This window comes from Pipistrellus hanaki, assembly GCF_964339955.1.
Source record: "Pipistrellus hanaki genome assembly, chromosome: 17".
Lineage (NCBI taxonomy): Eukaryota > Metazoa > Chordata > Mammalia > Chiroptera > Vespertilionidae > Pipistrellus > Pipistrellus hanaki.
In genome coordinates, this window is record NC_140519.1 from 32,574,324 (window position 1) to 32,591,378 (window position 17,055).

Below are 17,055 nucleotides of genomic sequence, written 5' to 3' on the forward strand. Positions count from 1 at the left end.
TAAGCCTTTGGTAGCTTAAAATCAGCCAAGATGGGACTATTTATACCATGTGACTTGAAAACAACAAATAGGAGTAAATGGAAGAGAAGAAAAGGAAATAGTAAGCATACAAGAATATAAAGAAATTAGGCAGTGAATAGGAAATTAAAGATTGGTAGTTAATGTTGGATAAAAAACAATTATTTTCTCATTACAAAATGACATAGCTTTATTGTTTAGAATTTATAGATCAGACACAAACAAGAAAAAAAAGAAAAGTAATCATTAAATCACTGTAAGATATACACTTCAAGTTAAAGAAAAATATGGAAGTGAAGACAGATGCCGTGTGGTGACAAGCTCTTTAGTTAAGACGAAGAAAGAAGGGTTAGAGGAAATATTATAACATTTAACTTTTGTGGGACTTTAAATTATTTCAGTGTAGTTTATTGTGCAGTCTGATTCACAGTGATAAGAACAGAAAGAGTTGTTTTAATATTTATGCCTCAATTATACTATTATGTGTCCTAGGGTATTTAATAAATATAAATGAATAAATATAAACTCTACCCTTTAGATTGCTTAATCAATCCAAGCCTTTGCTTCTTTCTCTGTAGATTTTTGTTAACCTAATATTAGATAAGTATGCCTTTCTCTAATTAAACTAACCTATTTGCAGTCAGAAGGCATTTCCTCACACTTACTCATCACTAGTTTTCCATTGTTGTTGGAAATATTGAACTCGTGAACTGCAGTGTGTAAAAAACACTCTCATTTTGATACGTGAACATTCCCAGGCCGTCTCATATATATCAACACAGTTATAATTGTGCAGTTTTGCATTTAAAATCCATTTGCAAGTTATTTCATCGCTATGACTTTGCACCTGGTGTACGCTCACCTTTTAAAATGCGATTTCTCTTCCAGTGAAGACATGTGGCTCTAACCTTCAAGGACCCAGCGGAACCTTTACGTCCCCCAACTTTCCCTTCCAGTATGACAGCAACGCACAGTGCGTCTGGGTCATCACGGCGGCGAATACAAATAAGGTAAGAACGTCACCCGTGGGAGAAAAGCACAGATCACACAGCCAGAGACAAAGCGATCGTGAGGGACGTGCGGCAAAGGAAATTCGTGTCTCAAGTATGATCTCTGCAGTATTTTCTACTTATCTGTTATAAAGAACATAAACTCATCTAAAAATGTTGGGGGAAAATTAAAATAATATAATTTTACTCCCAGTTGCTAACATATAATTGTCAACACAGTAACATAATAAATCAGTGCTTTCGGAGACATGTTTTGAAAGGTTGTATGTGTATGTTGCTTCTTTTTAAAAAACAAGTCATCAATAATGGCTTTTGACTTCACATCTTTTTTTTTCTTGACATATTATTCAGGGATATGGTGTTTTAAACATAGCTGACTTTTAATGTTTCTCTACTGCCGCACAGCTATTTTTTTATTTATTATAAATTGTTGATTTTAATGTGCTCAGCGCTATTCAAAGTTCATATAATAACGTCTGAAAAGGTTAGGTTGTCTTTCTGTTTCACCAAAAGTGACTAATACATCCAGATATGTATGTGCTACAACATTTTGAACAAAATTATTATGCTGAATGAGTGCAGGAGAGGCTGGAAAATTAGCTAATTTTCCTCTCCTGCTCTATCCTGCTTTTCCTTGTAAAAATATAGAGGAAATAGTTTTAACCACCCAGCCTTGTGTCATCAGTTCAGTTCAATTCAACAAATGTTTATTTATTGATTTCCTTTCCTGTGCAAATTATGGCTTGTTGAGAAAATAAAAAATCATGAAGTACTTGAAAAATAAACTCAAGTTTAGTGACCACTTAGTAACATGCCAGGTAAAAATTACAGCACTTTTCATGAATTATTTAATCTTTATAATCTCCTTCCTCCCATGAGGTAGTTTTATTTCTTCATTTGACAGAGAGGCTAATAACTTGCCTAAGTTCACATAAATAGTAAAGGTCAGAGCTTATCCTATTTATGAGGATATATCTCACTCTAAGATGTAAGTATCTTACACTAAGATAAGCGGGGAGTGAGTTCATTGTAAAATACAGAACAAATACTTTGAATTAATCTTGCATGGAGATATAAAATCTTTTTGTGTCATGGTAATTACCTATAATTTTCATCACAATATGGTAATTATGTTCTATGCTATAAGATATCTGCTCTGCTAAATTTAATTTATTCTCATTACTGAGTTACCTGAAGTTTCACAGAGGTCGTCTCATCTCTTCTTGTTTATCTTACCTAATCTGCCAAACTTTTATCTCTTCTTTTTTCTCTTCGCACCCCCTCAACCCCCCAAATTTTTTTTCAATGTATTTTCTAAGGAGGACATAATTACTTTCACCTCTTTATACTTTTTTTCAGATAGATGACTGAGGACATTAATTTTTAACCTGTTGGTTTACCTCCATTTTCATATAATGTATAAAAATTGCTTTTCAAGTATTTTTAATCATGACACTCAGTTAGAATTATATTTTACATTGTGCTGTTGGGTCCCAGATCTCTCTCTCTCTCTCTCTCTCTCTCTCTCTCTCTCTCTCTCTCTCTCTCTCTCTCTCTCTCACACACACACACACACACACACACACACACACACACACACACACATTGTCCCAAAATAATATTTTATCTTACTACAAAAGTGTACTTCCCTATTTTTTAATTTATTGTCATCTATTTTAAAGTATTGTTCATGCCTCACTAAATCAATGTCACGGTGCACTAAGAAGTTACAACACATAGTTTGAAAAATACACTGCTTATAGTTTTGCTTCCAGGGATTATCACAGTAGAAAGTCGTTTTGGAAGGCAGCTACTGGCATGAACTATAGACAACACAGCTCTCCTAATTAATTCCTCAATAGCTGTAATTTTCTCCAAATGTTATTGCTCACATTTTTCATTATGTTTGGTAAACTTGAAAAGTAATCATTGTATTCTAAATGTCCAAAACAAATATATATTATAATAGGTGAAAAAATTCTGAGATTTGAAACTGAATGAAACTGGATGAAACTGGTTTTCTATCTGGGCCTTTCCCTCTTGACAAATTATACAATTTTAGGCAGGTTTCATCTTTGAGTCCTCTGAGCCAAAGTTTTATGTATTTTTTTAATCTTTTAGATATAATAACACCATATCATAAAGTTGTTTTATGATTAGATATGAAAGCATGAAATGTGTGGTTCAGAGCAGGATCACTTTGAATGATAGAGATTATCATTGCCAAATGTTTCCATCTCATCAGGAAATATACTGCTTCTCTTCAGTTATTTGAGAGATTTAACTTATGTATTAATGTAGAAAAACACTACGTACTTTTTTCTTTCACATTTGATTACGTGGCAGAATAATTTATAGGTGACTGTGTCTTATACTAAAAACATTAAACATTAAATTATAGTCGTTTTACTGATCATGCTATCAACGCTGCCATTAAACTTACTAAAAATCTATACTAATAATATAGAAATATTCAAATTATCTATTACAGTATCACATCTTGACCAGATCAGCAGGCTGCATCCCCGCCCTCTGCTCAGGCAGCTGCAAGGCCCGGCGTAGGATAGGATACGATACGATAGGAGGGAATAAGAAAGGAGAGGAAGGCAGGCCTGCATGCAGACAGGCTGAGAGGAGAAACAGAAATACAGAAAGGGAAGGAAACCCAGGGCTGCATGTGGGATGGGATGGCTACCTTTGGGGAAAATGTGGAGGTGGGGAGTAGGTGTGCCTGGTGAGGGAGGCACTCATGGGTTCGGGATGGAGTGGTGGATGGTCCGAGGCCTTCTAGGCAGAGGGATGCCTGCTTCACATCCATTCCCTTGTAGGCCTCGGCTACCCTCTCTGGGCCGGGCTTCATGGACAGGGAATGGGAACAGGGTGGTGGCAGGGAGTCTGGGGAAGGGGGCGCGGTGAACACCTGACAGGGGCTGAGCCCTAGTTACCCCCCCCCCCCCCCCCCCCCCCCCCGCGAATGGAAGCTTTAAGAAAGTAGGGAGGGAAGACCTTTATAAAGGAGTCAATAGAGAGCAGAGTTAAAGAAGGAAAGAGGATGTATGAGTGAACTATAGGAGCTGTAATGAAAATCAAGTATAGTTGTTTTCAGAGGAGAGATTTTAAAATTAGGAGTCAGAAAAGAAAGAAGATAATAAATGATAGTGAATAATTAGGCAGGTAGATAGATAGATATTAAAACAGTAGAAATAAGTATAGACGAATGCATGGGAAAAGTAGGATGAGAGACAAAGAGGGAAGGGAGAAAAGTTTTAAAGGGGAGCCAGTACAGCTGAAAAGGAGAATGTGAAGAAGGAAGAAATGGGGGAGGGAGCAGGGAGCAAAGCATGTCTAAGGAAGGAAGTGAAGAAAAAATTAAGGTGGGAAGGAAAGAAAAGGGGGGAGAGGAAAGGGATGAAGATAAAGGAAAGAAGGAATGTTCGAGAAAGATGGGAAGAAGGATGATGGAACAGGAGTAGGAAATAAGGAGGGAAGAAAAGTTTACCAATGATGAGTCAGTAGGAAAAAGTGTTACCTAAAGAAGAAAGAAAAATGGTGCGAGTGGGAGAAGCCAATAAGGAAGTCAAATACAATTGTGTGTGAAGGGGATGAGATTAAAAATGAAGTTAATAGGGGTGACCAGGCCAGCAGGGGAGGGCAGTTAGGGGTGACAGGCTGGCAGGGGAGGGCAGTTAGTGGGATCAGGCAGTAAGTTGAGTGGTTAGGACAGGCAGGCAAGTAAGTGGTTAGGAGTCTAAGGTCTCAGATTGGATCAGGCCGAAACTGGCAGTTGGACATCCCCCAAGGTCTCCTGGATTGGAGAAGGGTTCAGGTTGGGCTGAGGGATCCCTCCCTTTCAAGTGCACGGATTTCATGCACTGGGCCTCTTGTAAAATATAATGACTGAGCTTTACAATCTTAAAGTCATATGTAATTTTAAGGTTATTTTATACCCCTTTCAGTAGCTTCTGTAAGGGAATATTTCCTTTAATTATAGCATTTCAGTAATGGGTACAATTGAGGATTTCTTCATAAGAGCAAATTAAAATATTAGAGCTGATATTTTAAATAATCTGATCATTAAATTAATTATTTTCCTTGCATTAAGATATGCATTTATTATGCACTCTGTGTGAAATAATTTTGTCTTGAACAGTTTCTTAATTTTTTATAAGGTTGATCTTCCTCGGTATCATAGGTGGGTCTGGTGCATTTGTCTTTAATCTCAGGTATGTGGGATACAAAAATAATTTCCAAGGTGTACCTGAGTGGCCTGGACACTATTTTAAGATATTCCACTTTCTACCACTGTCCTGCCTGATGACCCTCTTCTATCTGTTTGCTCTCTTTTACCGCTCTCCCTTTTGTGATTATCTTGTGCAGTGTCAAAAGAAAGGCATACATCACTTTCCAGCTGAAATATTAATATCCTACTTCACCTGAATGTAAATAAAACTCTGAATATTCAGAGTAAGAAATTCTGAATTAGAGCTCCTAAGTGAGAGTCCTTGAGAACAAATCCAAACATAGATTCACTGATATATTTGAAGGAGACAATCTTATTTTAGCCAAACAACAAACTTATTAAATGCCCCGTATCTTTATTTATGCATCTTTGCACATAAGTATCTATCTATCTATCTATCTATCTATCTATCTATCTATCTATCATTTATCTATCATCTATCTATCATCTATCATCTATGTAACTATACATCTATTTTTAATATATCTATCTTTCTGTTTATCTCTATCTATCCTAGAACTAGAATTCACAATACATAAAAATATATTATATGCCAATTGAGTTGAAACACAAAGTTTGGCTTTTAGAACAGAAAACATTCCTGATTTGTCTGATTAATTTTATAGTTTATCCATTTTTAACATATGGACATTTTATAGAAGTCAAATAAACTAATGATGCAAGATTTTAAGAAAACTGTATTTGAGGTATATATAAAGTTAGAGTATAATAGAAATTGCATAATTTGAATCTACTCACACGTGAAATTTAAAAAGAAAATATATGTCTGTTTAAAATTGTGTTAAGAAGTAGTTTTTAAAAATATTTGATCTATTTGTGTAAAAGTATTTGAAGGCTCTCTATACCAGCACTGTCCAATAGAAATACACTGTGAGACACATACTTAATTTTACAATTTCTATTATTTGTTTTTTAAAAGATGAATTAATTTTAGTATTATATTTAGTTTAATCCTAATATTATAATTTCAACATTTAATTAGCCTAAAAGTATTAATGTGGTAATTTATCATCAGTTGTTGTTTTTTTTCATTCTAAATCTTTGAAATCTAAAATGTGTTTAACACTTAGTAGAATCTCAGTTCAGACAAGCCCCATGTCAAGTGCTCTATAGCCACATGTTGCTGGCAGCTACCATACTGTACAGGGGAAATATTGACAATTTTGACTGCTCTTTAGATAATATAAAATGATGATGGTGACTCTGGACGAGAATAAATGCCCCATTGCAAGGGAATTGCCTCAAGTGACCTTTTTGTAGGAGCTTCATGGAAAGATAGGTAGGAGGAAATGATCTCATTCCAGAGGCAGCTCTGGAGGACTTGGGGTTTTAAGCTTCTAGCTTTATTCTGAGGCATCCAGATGTCTCTATTTCAGATTTCAGGATCACTCTCAATTATTGCTATAATTTTCACATGATAAATTGTGAATCTATAAATTAGTCATACACTGTAATTATGCAATGTGTGTAATTAAATCATGGGTATGAGTTTCAGTCCTATCTGCCCAGTGCTACAGTGTCACCATGGAAGGACTCTTGTTCTCTGACCATGACTTAAACTATAATTGATTTTTTTTTTCCTGACTTCAGTAAAGTCATCTCCTCCCATAATCCTAATAGTTTTGGGTATGATGATCATCAAACGCATCAACCAGTTGTCTTGCTCCCTCAAGCCTTGTCTTCAATAACTGTTTCATTCTAATCACAAATAATGAATTAAATCATTTTTATGCCATTTTCTACAGACCAGTAGCTCCATGTTAAGACCAAAAAATAATCAAAGCACTCTCCAAAAATCCCATCTTAGAGAAACTATTTATTGGGCTCTTCTTGATACCAAAGGATATATCAATCAAGGTCTATTCAGGAAATACACTGAGTGGCTAGATTATTATGATCTCTGAACTCTGAGTACATAATCTGGCCACTCAGAGTGTGTGTGTGTGTGTGTGTGTGTGTGTGTGTGTGTGTGTGTGTTAGAGGCCCGGTGCATGAATTCATGCATAGGTGGGGTCCGGTTGAGGGGAAATGGGAGGATATGGTCAGTTGGCCGGCTTGCTTGCTGGTTGAACTCCTGGTCGAGGGGACAATTTACATATTAGCCTTTTATTACATAAAATATACACTGAGTACCGAGATTATTATGCTTTTGGAGATCATAATAATCTGGCCACTCAGTGTATAAACTACATTAGTTATTTAAAATACATGGAATTCATTTGGAGGATTTTTATGCAGGTGTTTTAATTTGAAAATAACAAATTAATATAGAAGCAATAACTGTATAGACAGACATCATATTAACTGCTGGAGGAAGACAATAGAAAAGATGGTATTACAGAATATAAGAATTTATAATGGGGGCTTTATGAAACTGGAACTCAAATTTCAAATAAGAAAATATCCCTTGGTTGGTTAGAGCATCATACTGATACACCAAGGTTTTGGGTTCGATCTCCAGTCAGGGCACATACCAGAAGCAACCAATTAATGCATGCATAAGTGGAGTAACAAATCTCTCTCTCTCTCTCTCTCGCTCTCTCTCTCTCTCTCTCTCTCTCTCTCTCTCTCTCTTTCAGTACATAAAAGTTAAAGAAGAAGAGACCAGAATAATATTTAATAACAATAGTTAATCTATATTAAATGTCTACTATATAATAGGCTTTGTTCTAAACCCTTGTATATAACATTTTAATTTAAGCTTTACAACACTCCTATATTGTAGGTACCATTATTATTCAGATAAACAAACAGATTCTGGTAGATAATTTTTCCAACACCATAGTGTAACTTTCAGAGACAATATTCTTAACCACATACTATGTTTCTTACATTGTTCACTTTTTCTCCCTACTACCTCACTTCCAAAGTCTCACTGGGCTCCTTGTTCTTTCTTCAACAAGGGATTTTTAGCTTTTGCTTATTTCTTTGAACTACCCTATATTTTTATATACTTGCATGTTTTTCTTAAGTCAGCCAAAATAGTGTTGTTGTTTTTTTTTTTTTAATTGTCACAAAGGAACACTGAGACGGGAACGTAATGATACAGTTGCTGTTTCTATTATTGTCTTCTGATCTAGCATAAGGAGTCTGTTGCAATGTTTGGCTCTGCCAATTTGCCCTCTGATACATTACAGAATATTTTGCAAATTGATAATATGCACATTTCCTCTGTTCTTGTCTATATATAAGTAGGAGAAATCTATCCCAATATATGATAATGTTAGCTATGTTTAACTTCTTGGGTTTCTGATGTCCTTTGGAGAAGTGATTCTTCAAATATAAACAAATAAATGAATAGTAAAGTCAAATAGTCTTTTAATTAAATAAGCATTCAGTGTAATATGCACAACCAAGAGGAAAAATGTGAAACACAATTTAAAAAATTTTTTTTGACCAGTTTTTGTTTTCACTTTAAGTGGAATGCATTTTTATCCACATTGAATGATTATCAGAAGAATAATGTTAATGTTGCCAGGATGTCAGCAATTCTCACAATGAAGAAAATAAAATCCATCAGGAGTAATGAAAGATTAAATTAACTGAGCATAGAAGAATATAATTCGGAGAGAATAAAGACAGGCACATGAGGTCAACCTCAGTTTAGGTTATAACTCTCAGTAGGTTAGCAGGCATCTCAAGTGTCAGAAGAAATAAAATTGATCATCGAGAGAATAAGAATTGGCAGTTTTGTTTTAATGTTGTGTAACACTAGCCAAAAGCATAATATTTTTTCTACTACAAGGCTCTGAATATTTTATTTTTTTCTAAATGTGGCTCAAATTTGCACCTTAGGATTCATAGGATATTGTTTACTGTAACCTAGGTACATCAGTAAAGAGGATCAGTGGCTGGCATGATTTTAAATTGTATATATTTAAGAACCCACTTTGGAACTTTCTGTTTTATGTATATAACTTTGTTATTATTATACTAGAGACCCGGTGCACGAAATTCATGCACAGGGGTGAGGAGTTCTCTCAGCCCAGCCTGCACCCTCTCCAATCTGGGATCCCTCAGGGGATATCTGACTGCCAGTGTAGGCCTGATCCAGAGAATTAGATCTATACTGACAGACGGACATCCCTCTCACAATCCAGGACCACTGATTCCTAACTTCTCACCTTCCTGCCTGCCTGATTGCCTCAACTTCCCCCCTGCTGGTCTGATCACCCCAAACTTACCCCCCTGCTGGGCTGGTCATCCCATGCAGCTTGCTGTTCAGTCAAATGGTCGTCCTTCACTAACCTTCCTGCTGGCCTGGTTGCCCTATGCAGCCAGTCAGCCTGCTGTTTAGTCTTTACTGTTACTGTGATAATGTCCCAGACAATTTGCACATTATTAGTATAGATGTAGAACTAGAGGCCCAGTGCATAGGATTGTGCCCTGAAGTGGGGGGGGGGGGGTCCCTCAGCCCTGCCTGCACCCTCTTACAGTCGGTCCTGTCCACCTCACAGCACTGCTGGCCAGGTAGCCTGTGCCTCTTTTTTTGAGTGATTGACCAGGGGGCTCTGCGATCGTCACCATAAAGAGGGAGGCCCAGGCCACTGACTGGTGGACTGCAGCGGGTGGGCAGAGTTATCATGGGTTGATGGTGCCCCCTCCAACCAATCGCATCGCACCCGCCTTGGCTGACTTGGCACCAGTGCAAGTCATAGCGCAGTCAACCAGATGGTCGTTCTGCTGTTTGTCCATTCAGGCGATTTGCATATTACACTTTTATTATTATAGATGATGTAAGTACAGAGTTTTGATCTAAGAGACACAGCCCTGAATTCTCGTGTAGATTAGATCACCTCTTTGACTCTTGTTTCTTCCTATTTCAGGCAGGAATAATGTCCCATGCTTTCCATTCCATACAAGTGTTGGAGGATCAACAAGTTAAACAACACTTTATACATTGAAAATTACCTTGAAGATGTGAACTATTATATATGCCTATTATTTATCTCAGACCTATTTCAAAGATTTTTTAGGTGGATGATCTTATCAGATAGACTATAAAACATAGGTTTAGATATGTTGAGTAATTAAAGATGATCAAACCTAAAAATAGTACCTAATGGGTGGGTTTTATAAGTTAACATTTGCTGCATAAATTAAAAAAACAAACAAACTAATAGATAAGAATAAGCAATATATATAAAACATGTGAGAAATTATTAGGTATTCTTTTGCCACATAGTCTAAAATTAGTGGACAGTGGATAGAAAATATTTTGTTGTCGTCATACTGCTTTATCAATAAATGTAAACTATATTTATATGATATTAAATAACATTTACACTTGTTTATTATTTTCTCTAATGTTATCATAAAACAGAGTTCATGGCTGTTTCGTATAGTCCTGCTAAAATTTCACTATTATCCTCACATGGATTTGTTACCTATTGAAGTGACAAGATGGGAATTTCTCCCCTTACCTCTTCAAACATAAATGCAGGGAACAGGGCCAACCTTTTCTAGAAGGGGGACGCAACCCCTTTCTAAGAGGGGCTTTATTCTTTATTTATGAAAGAAGAAGGAAGGTCCATTTTATGACTTGGTAAAATACATTTAATGCAACACTTAAGCCCACGGTTTGCGTTTAGATCCATAAAATACCCACACAGTGCTCCTTCCTGTAGACTCTGCAGGCGTCAGAAAACATCCTTGACTCCCACCATAGCACTGTCATTAGGAGTCTTTCCTTCTTGTCACTGTTCCATCACCGAAGCTACCCTTTTACCACTTAATTTAGCCTGACGACTTTAGGCACTAGTTCTTTGTGCCAAATCGTTGGAGGTTGGGGACCTACGCCAAACCTCAGTGCCAGGTCTGAGACCTCAGCCAGAGATCAGAGTGTTATTTTTTTGTAGGCTGCAGCTGTCTTTTGCAAAAAGCATACCTAAGGTAAGGACTTGTATGCCAGTGATTTATTGAGAGTGTGCCCAGGAAATGATTAAGATAGCGGGGGAGTAAGGTAGAAAATAAGTACAGTTAAACAAGAGTGCAAGTTCAGGCAAAATCCCAGGTGCAGCCTGATCCCAGGCAATGCACATTACATCTGGAAGTATATCCCGCATTGGAGCAGGGGAGCTGGGATCTCTTATTCTATAAGCCATCATCGTGGGCTAAGGGTTACCTGGTCCTTCAGGGCTCATGTAGGGAGAAAGCAGTTAGTCCCCACAGCCCAAAGGCAGTCTCCAGAAGACTTGGAGGCAAATGAATATGGAAGATAGCAAACAGTTAACAGAAAAGGACCGGAAGCATCCAAGGAGATCTGGGTGGAGTATTGACAGTGTCTGCTACACTAAGTAGAAACTAGAGGGAGCGAAGCTGAGGAGAAGTTCAGGGATAAACTGAAATCAACGCCATTTGGGCTTACCAAGTCTTACCAAGTAATGATTCAGAAAGAGCTCAGGAGGACTGGTAACATGAGATCAATAGGTTAGAAATCAGAGGAACAAACTAGAAGCTCCTATCCCCAAGCCAGGCAGAGTGGCTGTGATCTCCATTTATAAGACACCCCCACCTTGAGTGTAGGGGAGCTATCAGAGGTGCTGACCTTCATTTCCCCTCCTTCTGGCTCACTCACACCTGTCTGGGTAGCACTCCTTTCAGTCTGCAGGCTGACTCTCTATCCACTGAGCCAAACCGGTCAGGGCCTGGGTAGCACTTCTTGATTATTCCCAGCACCCGTCCTCTTGTCAAAATGGCTCATTTAGTTGAAATCTTTTATATAAAATTAATTACTGTAGGTGGGCATATTGATTAACCATCTAAAAATAAACAAATATCCATTTCGTCTTGAAGGGTATTTGCTGGTTTCCATTGTCCAAGAGCTGCATTTAATATCAGATAAGACTCACCATGATCCCACTTTCTGAAGCTTCCGACCAGCAGAGCTGGTTGCTGAGAATAGGGCAGGGTGGTTTCCCAGGATTTGGACAAATGTATCTGGGTTTTTTAGATCGGGTTAATCACTTTGCTACTGGGGATTTGCTATGGCTGCTTTCTTAAGGAATCATCTACATTTTTCTCTTGCAATGATAATGGCTGTTTCTGGAATTGTCTTTGTTGTTATTATTGTAATGTTTATTTTCTATGACACACATCAAAACTCGGATTCACCTTTCAGCTCAGAAGAATTATCAAACCTTAGAAACACCCAGAGGCTCAGAATTATCTATTGTGAAATGGAGGCAGCGAAAGCAAACACTAGACTATAATTTTTATTAAACCCAAATATCTTTGGTCTTTTGGACCCTTTAAAACCTTGAGAAGATTGTTTTATATAGAAATAAACTCTGGCTTCTAAAAAACACACACAAATATTAACAAAGGGAAAATAAATATTTCATAACGTTAGAAGGATTATACTTGGATAGAGCAATGCCTTTATTTCTTTTATGCTCACAAAAGCATTCTTTTTAAAATTTTAATAGTACATATTATATTTTATAATAAAATATAGTTTAAAAATACAACTTAATTTGAAAAACAGCCGAAACCAGTTTGGCTCAGTGGTAGAGCGTCGGTCTGTGGACTGAAAGGTCCTGGGTTTGATTCTGGTCAAGGGCATGTATGTTGGCTGCAGGCACATCCCCAGTGGGGGATGTGCAGGAGGCGGCTGGTCGATGTTTCTCTCTCATCGATGTTTCTGGCTCTCTATCTCTCTCCCTTCCTCTCTGTAAAAAATCAATAAAGATATTAAAAAAAACAAAAACAAACAACAACAACAACAACAACAACAACAATATAGGTAGAGGGTAATTGACATTGCTGATCACTTCCTGCTTTTTGAAACTTTCTCTTCCTCTGGCTTTTATTTTCTGATTCCTGAATTTTCTCCCACCTTCTCAGTCTTTTCTCAGTACTCAACTTCTTCTACCATATTATTAAAATTTATGTCCTTCAGTATTCTGAATTCAAATTTTTTTTTATAAATTATTTTCTTCTTCGTTCACACATCTAAATAAAAATCCGACAAATTCAGCATAGCTCATGAATATGCCTCAGAGTTGCTTAATTCCTCTTTTTCATTTAAATTATCAATCAACTTTTCAACTCTAGAGAAGCTTCATCTCATTTTACTGCTTACCTTAAGACTGTTGACAAATCTAGTGTGACATTTTATTGTAAAATAAAATAAAAATTCCTTGGTAAAATATTAAATAGATCTGCAATCTGAACGACTCTCACCTTTCTGAGATATGTAAGAGCTGTACCCCAACAGCATACTTCATGCCAGTGCATTACCTGACCCCTCTGTTGTGGAGACACGCTGCTCTCTCTTTAAGGAATACCTTTCCACACTCTGTACCTCTTTAAACATGTGATCCTAGTTATTGGCTGTTTATTCTCTAGGCCTCAATTCATGTTTCACTTTTCCATGGAAGACTTTCTGGTCTTCTCTTAGATTAATTTAGGATCCTACTCTGCATACTTGCTCACCAGTTATCACATTATATTGTGATTTTCTGTTTACTCATCTATTTTCTTTAGTTTAACTTTTAAAGACAAAAATCATGCTTGAATCCTTGCATCCTTAACGTTAAGTAGAGTAGCTATACTAAATGTTAGGTGGGAGTATTTAAAACAAATATTGAAAGAACTAATTAAATGTTCCCATGTAAAAATTTCACTGGTGTATTTGCATATTTATTAGCTTTTCCTGGGAACTTCTGTGGCTCTTAAAAAAAAAAAAGGAAAAGGAGACAAAGTATGCAAAAGACAGTCATTTTTCTTTTAGTTGTTTTCCACCCACAACTCCTCCCATTACTAACTGTTGGTGTCCCCTACCACATTTATTTCAATATTATAATTGTTTTTGAATGATCAGAGCTGTGCTGTATGGTAATTAATCATAATTATTAATTCACATAAATGGTGGCAATTAGTATACTTTATATAACCAAATACAAATTGGGGGCCTGCCTTATCATAACAAAATGAGAGACTAGACAAAGAAATCCTTAATTAAAAGAAGCAGTATACACAGACTTACCAGTTAGGACTGTCAGTGACAGAAAACCCCGTTACAAGAGAGATTTAAACAAGATGTGGTCCAAGACTCACGGGGCCTCTGCTTTAGGAATTCCTCAGTGACAGACTAACTCACTACTCTGCCATCCCTAGGGAGGGCCCCCTACCCTCAGGTTCCAGCAAGGTGTCTCACACATTCAATACAGCGTATTGCAGGAAGAGAGAAAAAGAAGGGGGTAATGGACAGATGCAAGCTATTTCTTAAGAACGGTTTCTGCAATCTGCTAAAAAAAAAAAAAAAAAAAAAGACATTTATTTGTTTGTTTCTTTGTTTACACCAAAACTTAGGAAAATGGTCATACTCAGCTGCAAGAGAAATGGAAAATATACTTTTGTTTAGGGTAACTTGGCATCAACTAAAAATCCAACTACCCTGGAAGAAAGGTTAATAGGATGTTTGAGAAGGTTTGACAAACCCTATTATACCCATTTAGTCCAAAATTGATGTGTAAATGAGGAATATTAGTGCACTGATCATCTGCTCCCTGGTCGTTCTGTCCTGAGAGTCAATCTGCATATTACCCTTTTATTATATAGGATGATATTTAACAGCTCACCGCATGTATATTACTACTTAATTCCATAATTACACGACCAATATTCTAGGTTGCAGTTTTAATAAAGTTAGATGTCATTTCATTTACATCTTGAAAAACTAAAGCAACATCGTGTTGATGTTTTTTTAATAACATGAGGTTTTCATCATGTTTTTTTAATAACAGAGACTTTCAACATTTTACTTTCTGCGGAAAGTGAGTCACCACCTACCTACTGTTATACTGTTTAGTATAAAAATAAAATATTTATTCTACTTCCTTTCTGTATTTTCTATAATCAGTGCTACTATTTTAATATATTCTAATATAAAATGTAAAATTTTCTATTTGTATGCAAATATACACATTGCATAATGATATAATGAATCACAGATCACCAGTAATTTAACCTACCTGGGGTTTTGTTTTCTCAATAATAAATAAAGTTAATAATGCCTTCTTCATGGGGGTTTAGGAAGGATTATATGAGGTGATATACACAATACCCTGGGAACAGAGTCTAGAATATAGTACGTGTTCAAAAAATGGCAGCAATAACAACAACAACAACAACAAATGTTATTGCTATTACTAGCACCAGCAGCAGCAGCATACTCCCCGAGTGTTCTGAGACCTAATGCCTCCAGCAGCATTTGAGCTTACCTTTCTACTGTGCTGATAGCACAGGCTCTCACGCATTGCAGAACTGGGAAAACCTCGTGGAGAATCGCTGCTGAAATTAGTCATCAGAGCCATCAGCAGATCTTCTAAGAAGTCAGAATGGTCTTCTGCTAAGAGCCTGTAAAAGGAATTGAGATGCTTTATTATAAATTAGACGGTTATCTCAATGACAGCCCTGGAGTGAGGGAGAGCTATAGTCACCACTGTGGGACATCGTTTTCCGCTCCAGCTGCCCATCATCAATAGCTGCAGCTAGAAATGTTAAAGGGGCCACTTAGCAAGAGGTCCAGGGCATGATGAGGCCAGCCACTGCTTGATTTGGGGGTTGTGAACCTTTGAGAGGTTTTAGGAAAGTTCATAGCCTGTGCAGAGGAGACAGGCCATTTGAGTGGAGAAGCCATTGGATGCGGAGGGGTTGGGTGGGTGGCGTGGGTCTCGGGGAATCTCCAGGGCAGGGTAGAGGGTGTTAGTCAGGTTGATGGAGGATGGGAATTAGAGTCCACTTCATGATTCATTACATGTAAAAGTGTATAGCAGGTGATTCTCACTACAATAGTGTTGTGAACTAATCTCATTTTTAAAAGAATGTTTCAAGTTAAAGATTCTTTGTATAAAAATAGATATAGTTGTATAAATGGGGAAACAAGTAGATATAGATTAGGCTAACCATTACTAAAGAGGAAAAAAACAGCCAAAGGCCCTTCTTATCAAACTCATTTTAGTGAACATATTTATTTGTTTCCAAAATAGTTGGATATGTACAACCTAATATACACAAATTTGCAATGAATATCCTCCTAAAACCAATGACATTATCTAAAAACATTTTCCTCAAAAATTTTAAATTCAAGTTGATCAATTATATGTACAACAAGATTTAAATTACGCCAGCTAGTAGCTAAGCATGACTAAACGACAGAAAAGAACCTACCATTTTGTACTGTTGTGTCATAGATTTAATATTTGCTGCGATTTTTATTTTTACTCTTGTAGCTTCTTCCCTTCAGTGGAACATTTGTAATGCCATATTTAATCTGTCACTGTTACATGCCAGCGGTCCCCTGAAGGGCAAGGCCGTGTACAGACACAAAAGTCATAAGCAAACCAAAACAAAGCTGAGAGCTCTCATCATCCCATCAATATCTCTGTGTCTCCAGGCTCCTTGCCTCTCCTGCCTCTAATGTATGAGCCCTTGTAAGAACGGACACTATTAACCTGGTGCTGGCAGCAAAGTGGAGGGACCTGGAGAACTGCCTAGGCTAGCACTTCTCATGTTATATGGTCTAGATCAGTCATAGACTATGTCTTCTGTCATAAAGTATCCATGTATTCTATTACAGCATGTAATTCTTCTAGAATCTGAGATTTATCCTCTACTTTAAAGAGACAAAATCACTCTCAAATGAGTAAATGTTGGATTTGCATGTGTCCTATTTAAACTTTTATATCTTACAATATTTACCTATTTCACAAATGTCGTGTGAATGTAGCTTTGTAAATATTTTTTTACAAAAAAATAGGC

General features: G+C 36.9%; 1 protein-coding gene across 2 annotated transcripts in view; it reads left to right on the forward strand.

The window, feature by feature from the left end:
• The window catches only part of CSMD3 (CUB and Sushi multiple domains 3), a 771,720-nt gene that overhangs the window by 342,175 nt on the left and 412,490 nt on the right, over nt 1–17,055 (forward strand). For both annotated transcript variants that reach the window (XM_084864313.1, XM_084864314.1), the window contains one exon: nt 907–1,028. In XM_084864313.1, the coding sequence (XP_084720439.1) occupies nt 907–1,028 (122 nt within the window). The remainder of the gene's footprint in view (nt 1–906; nt 1,029–17,055) is intronic.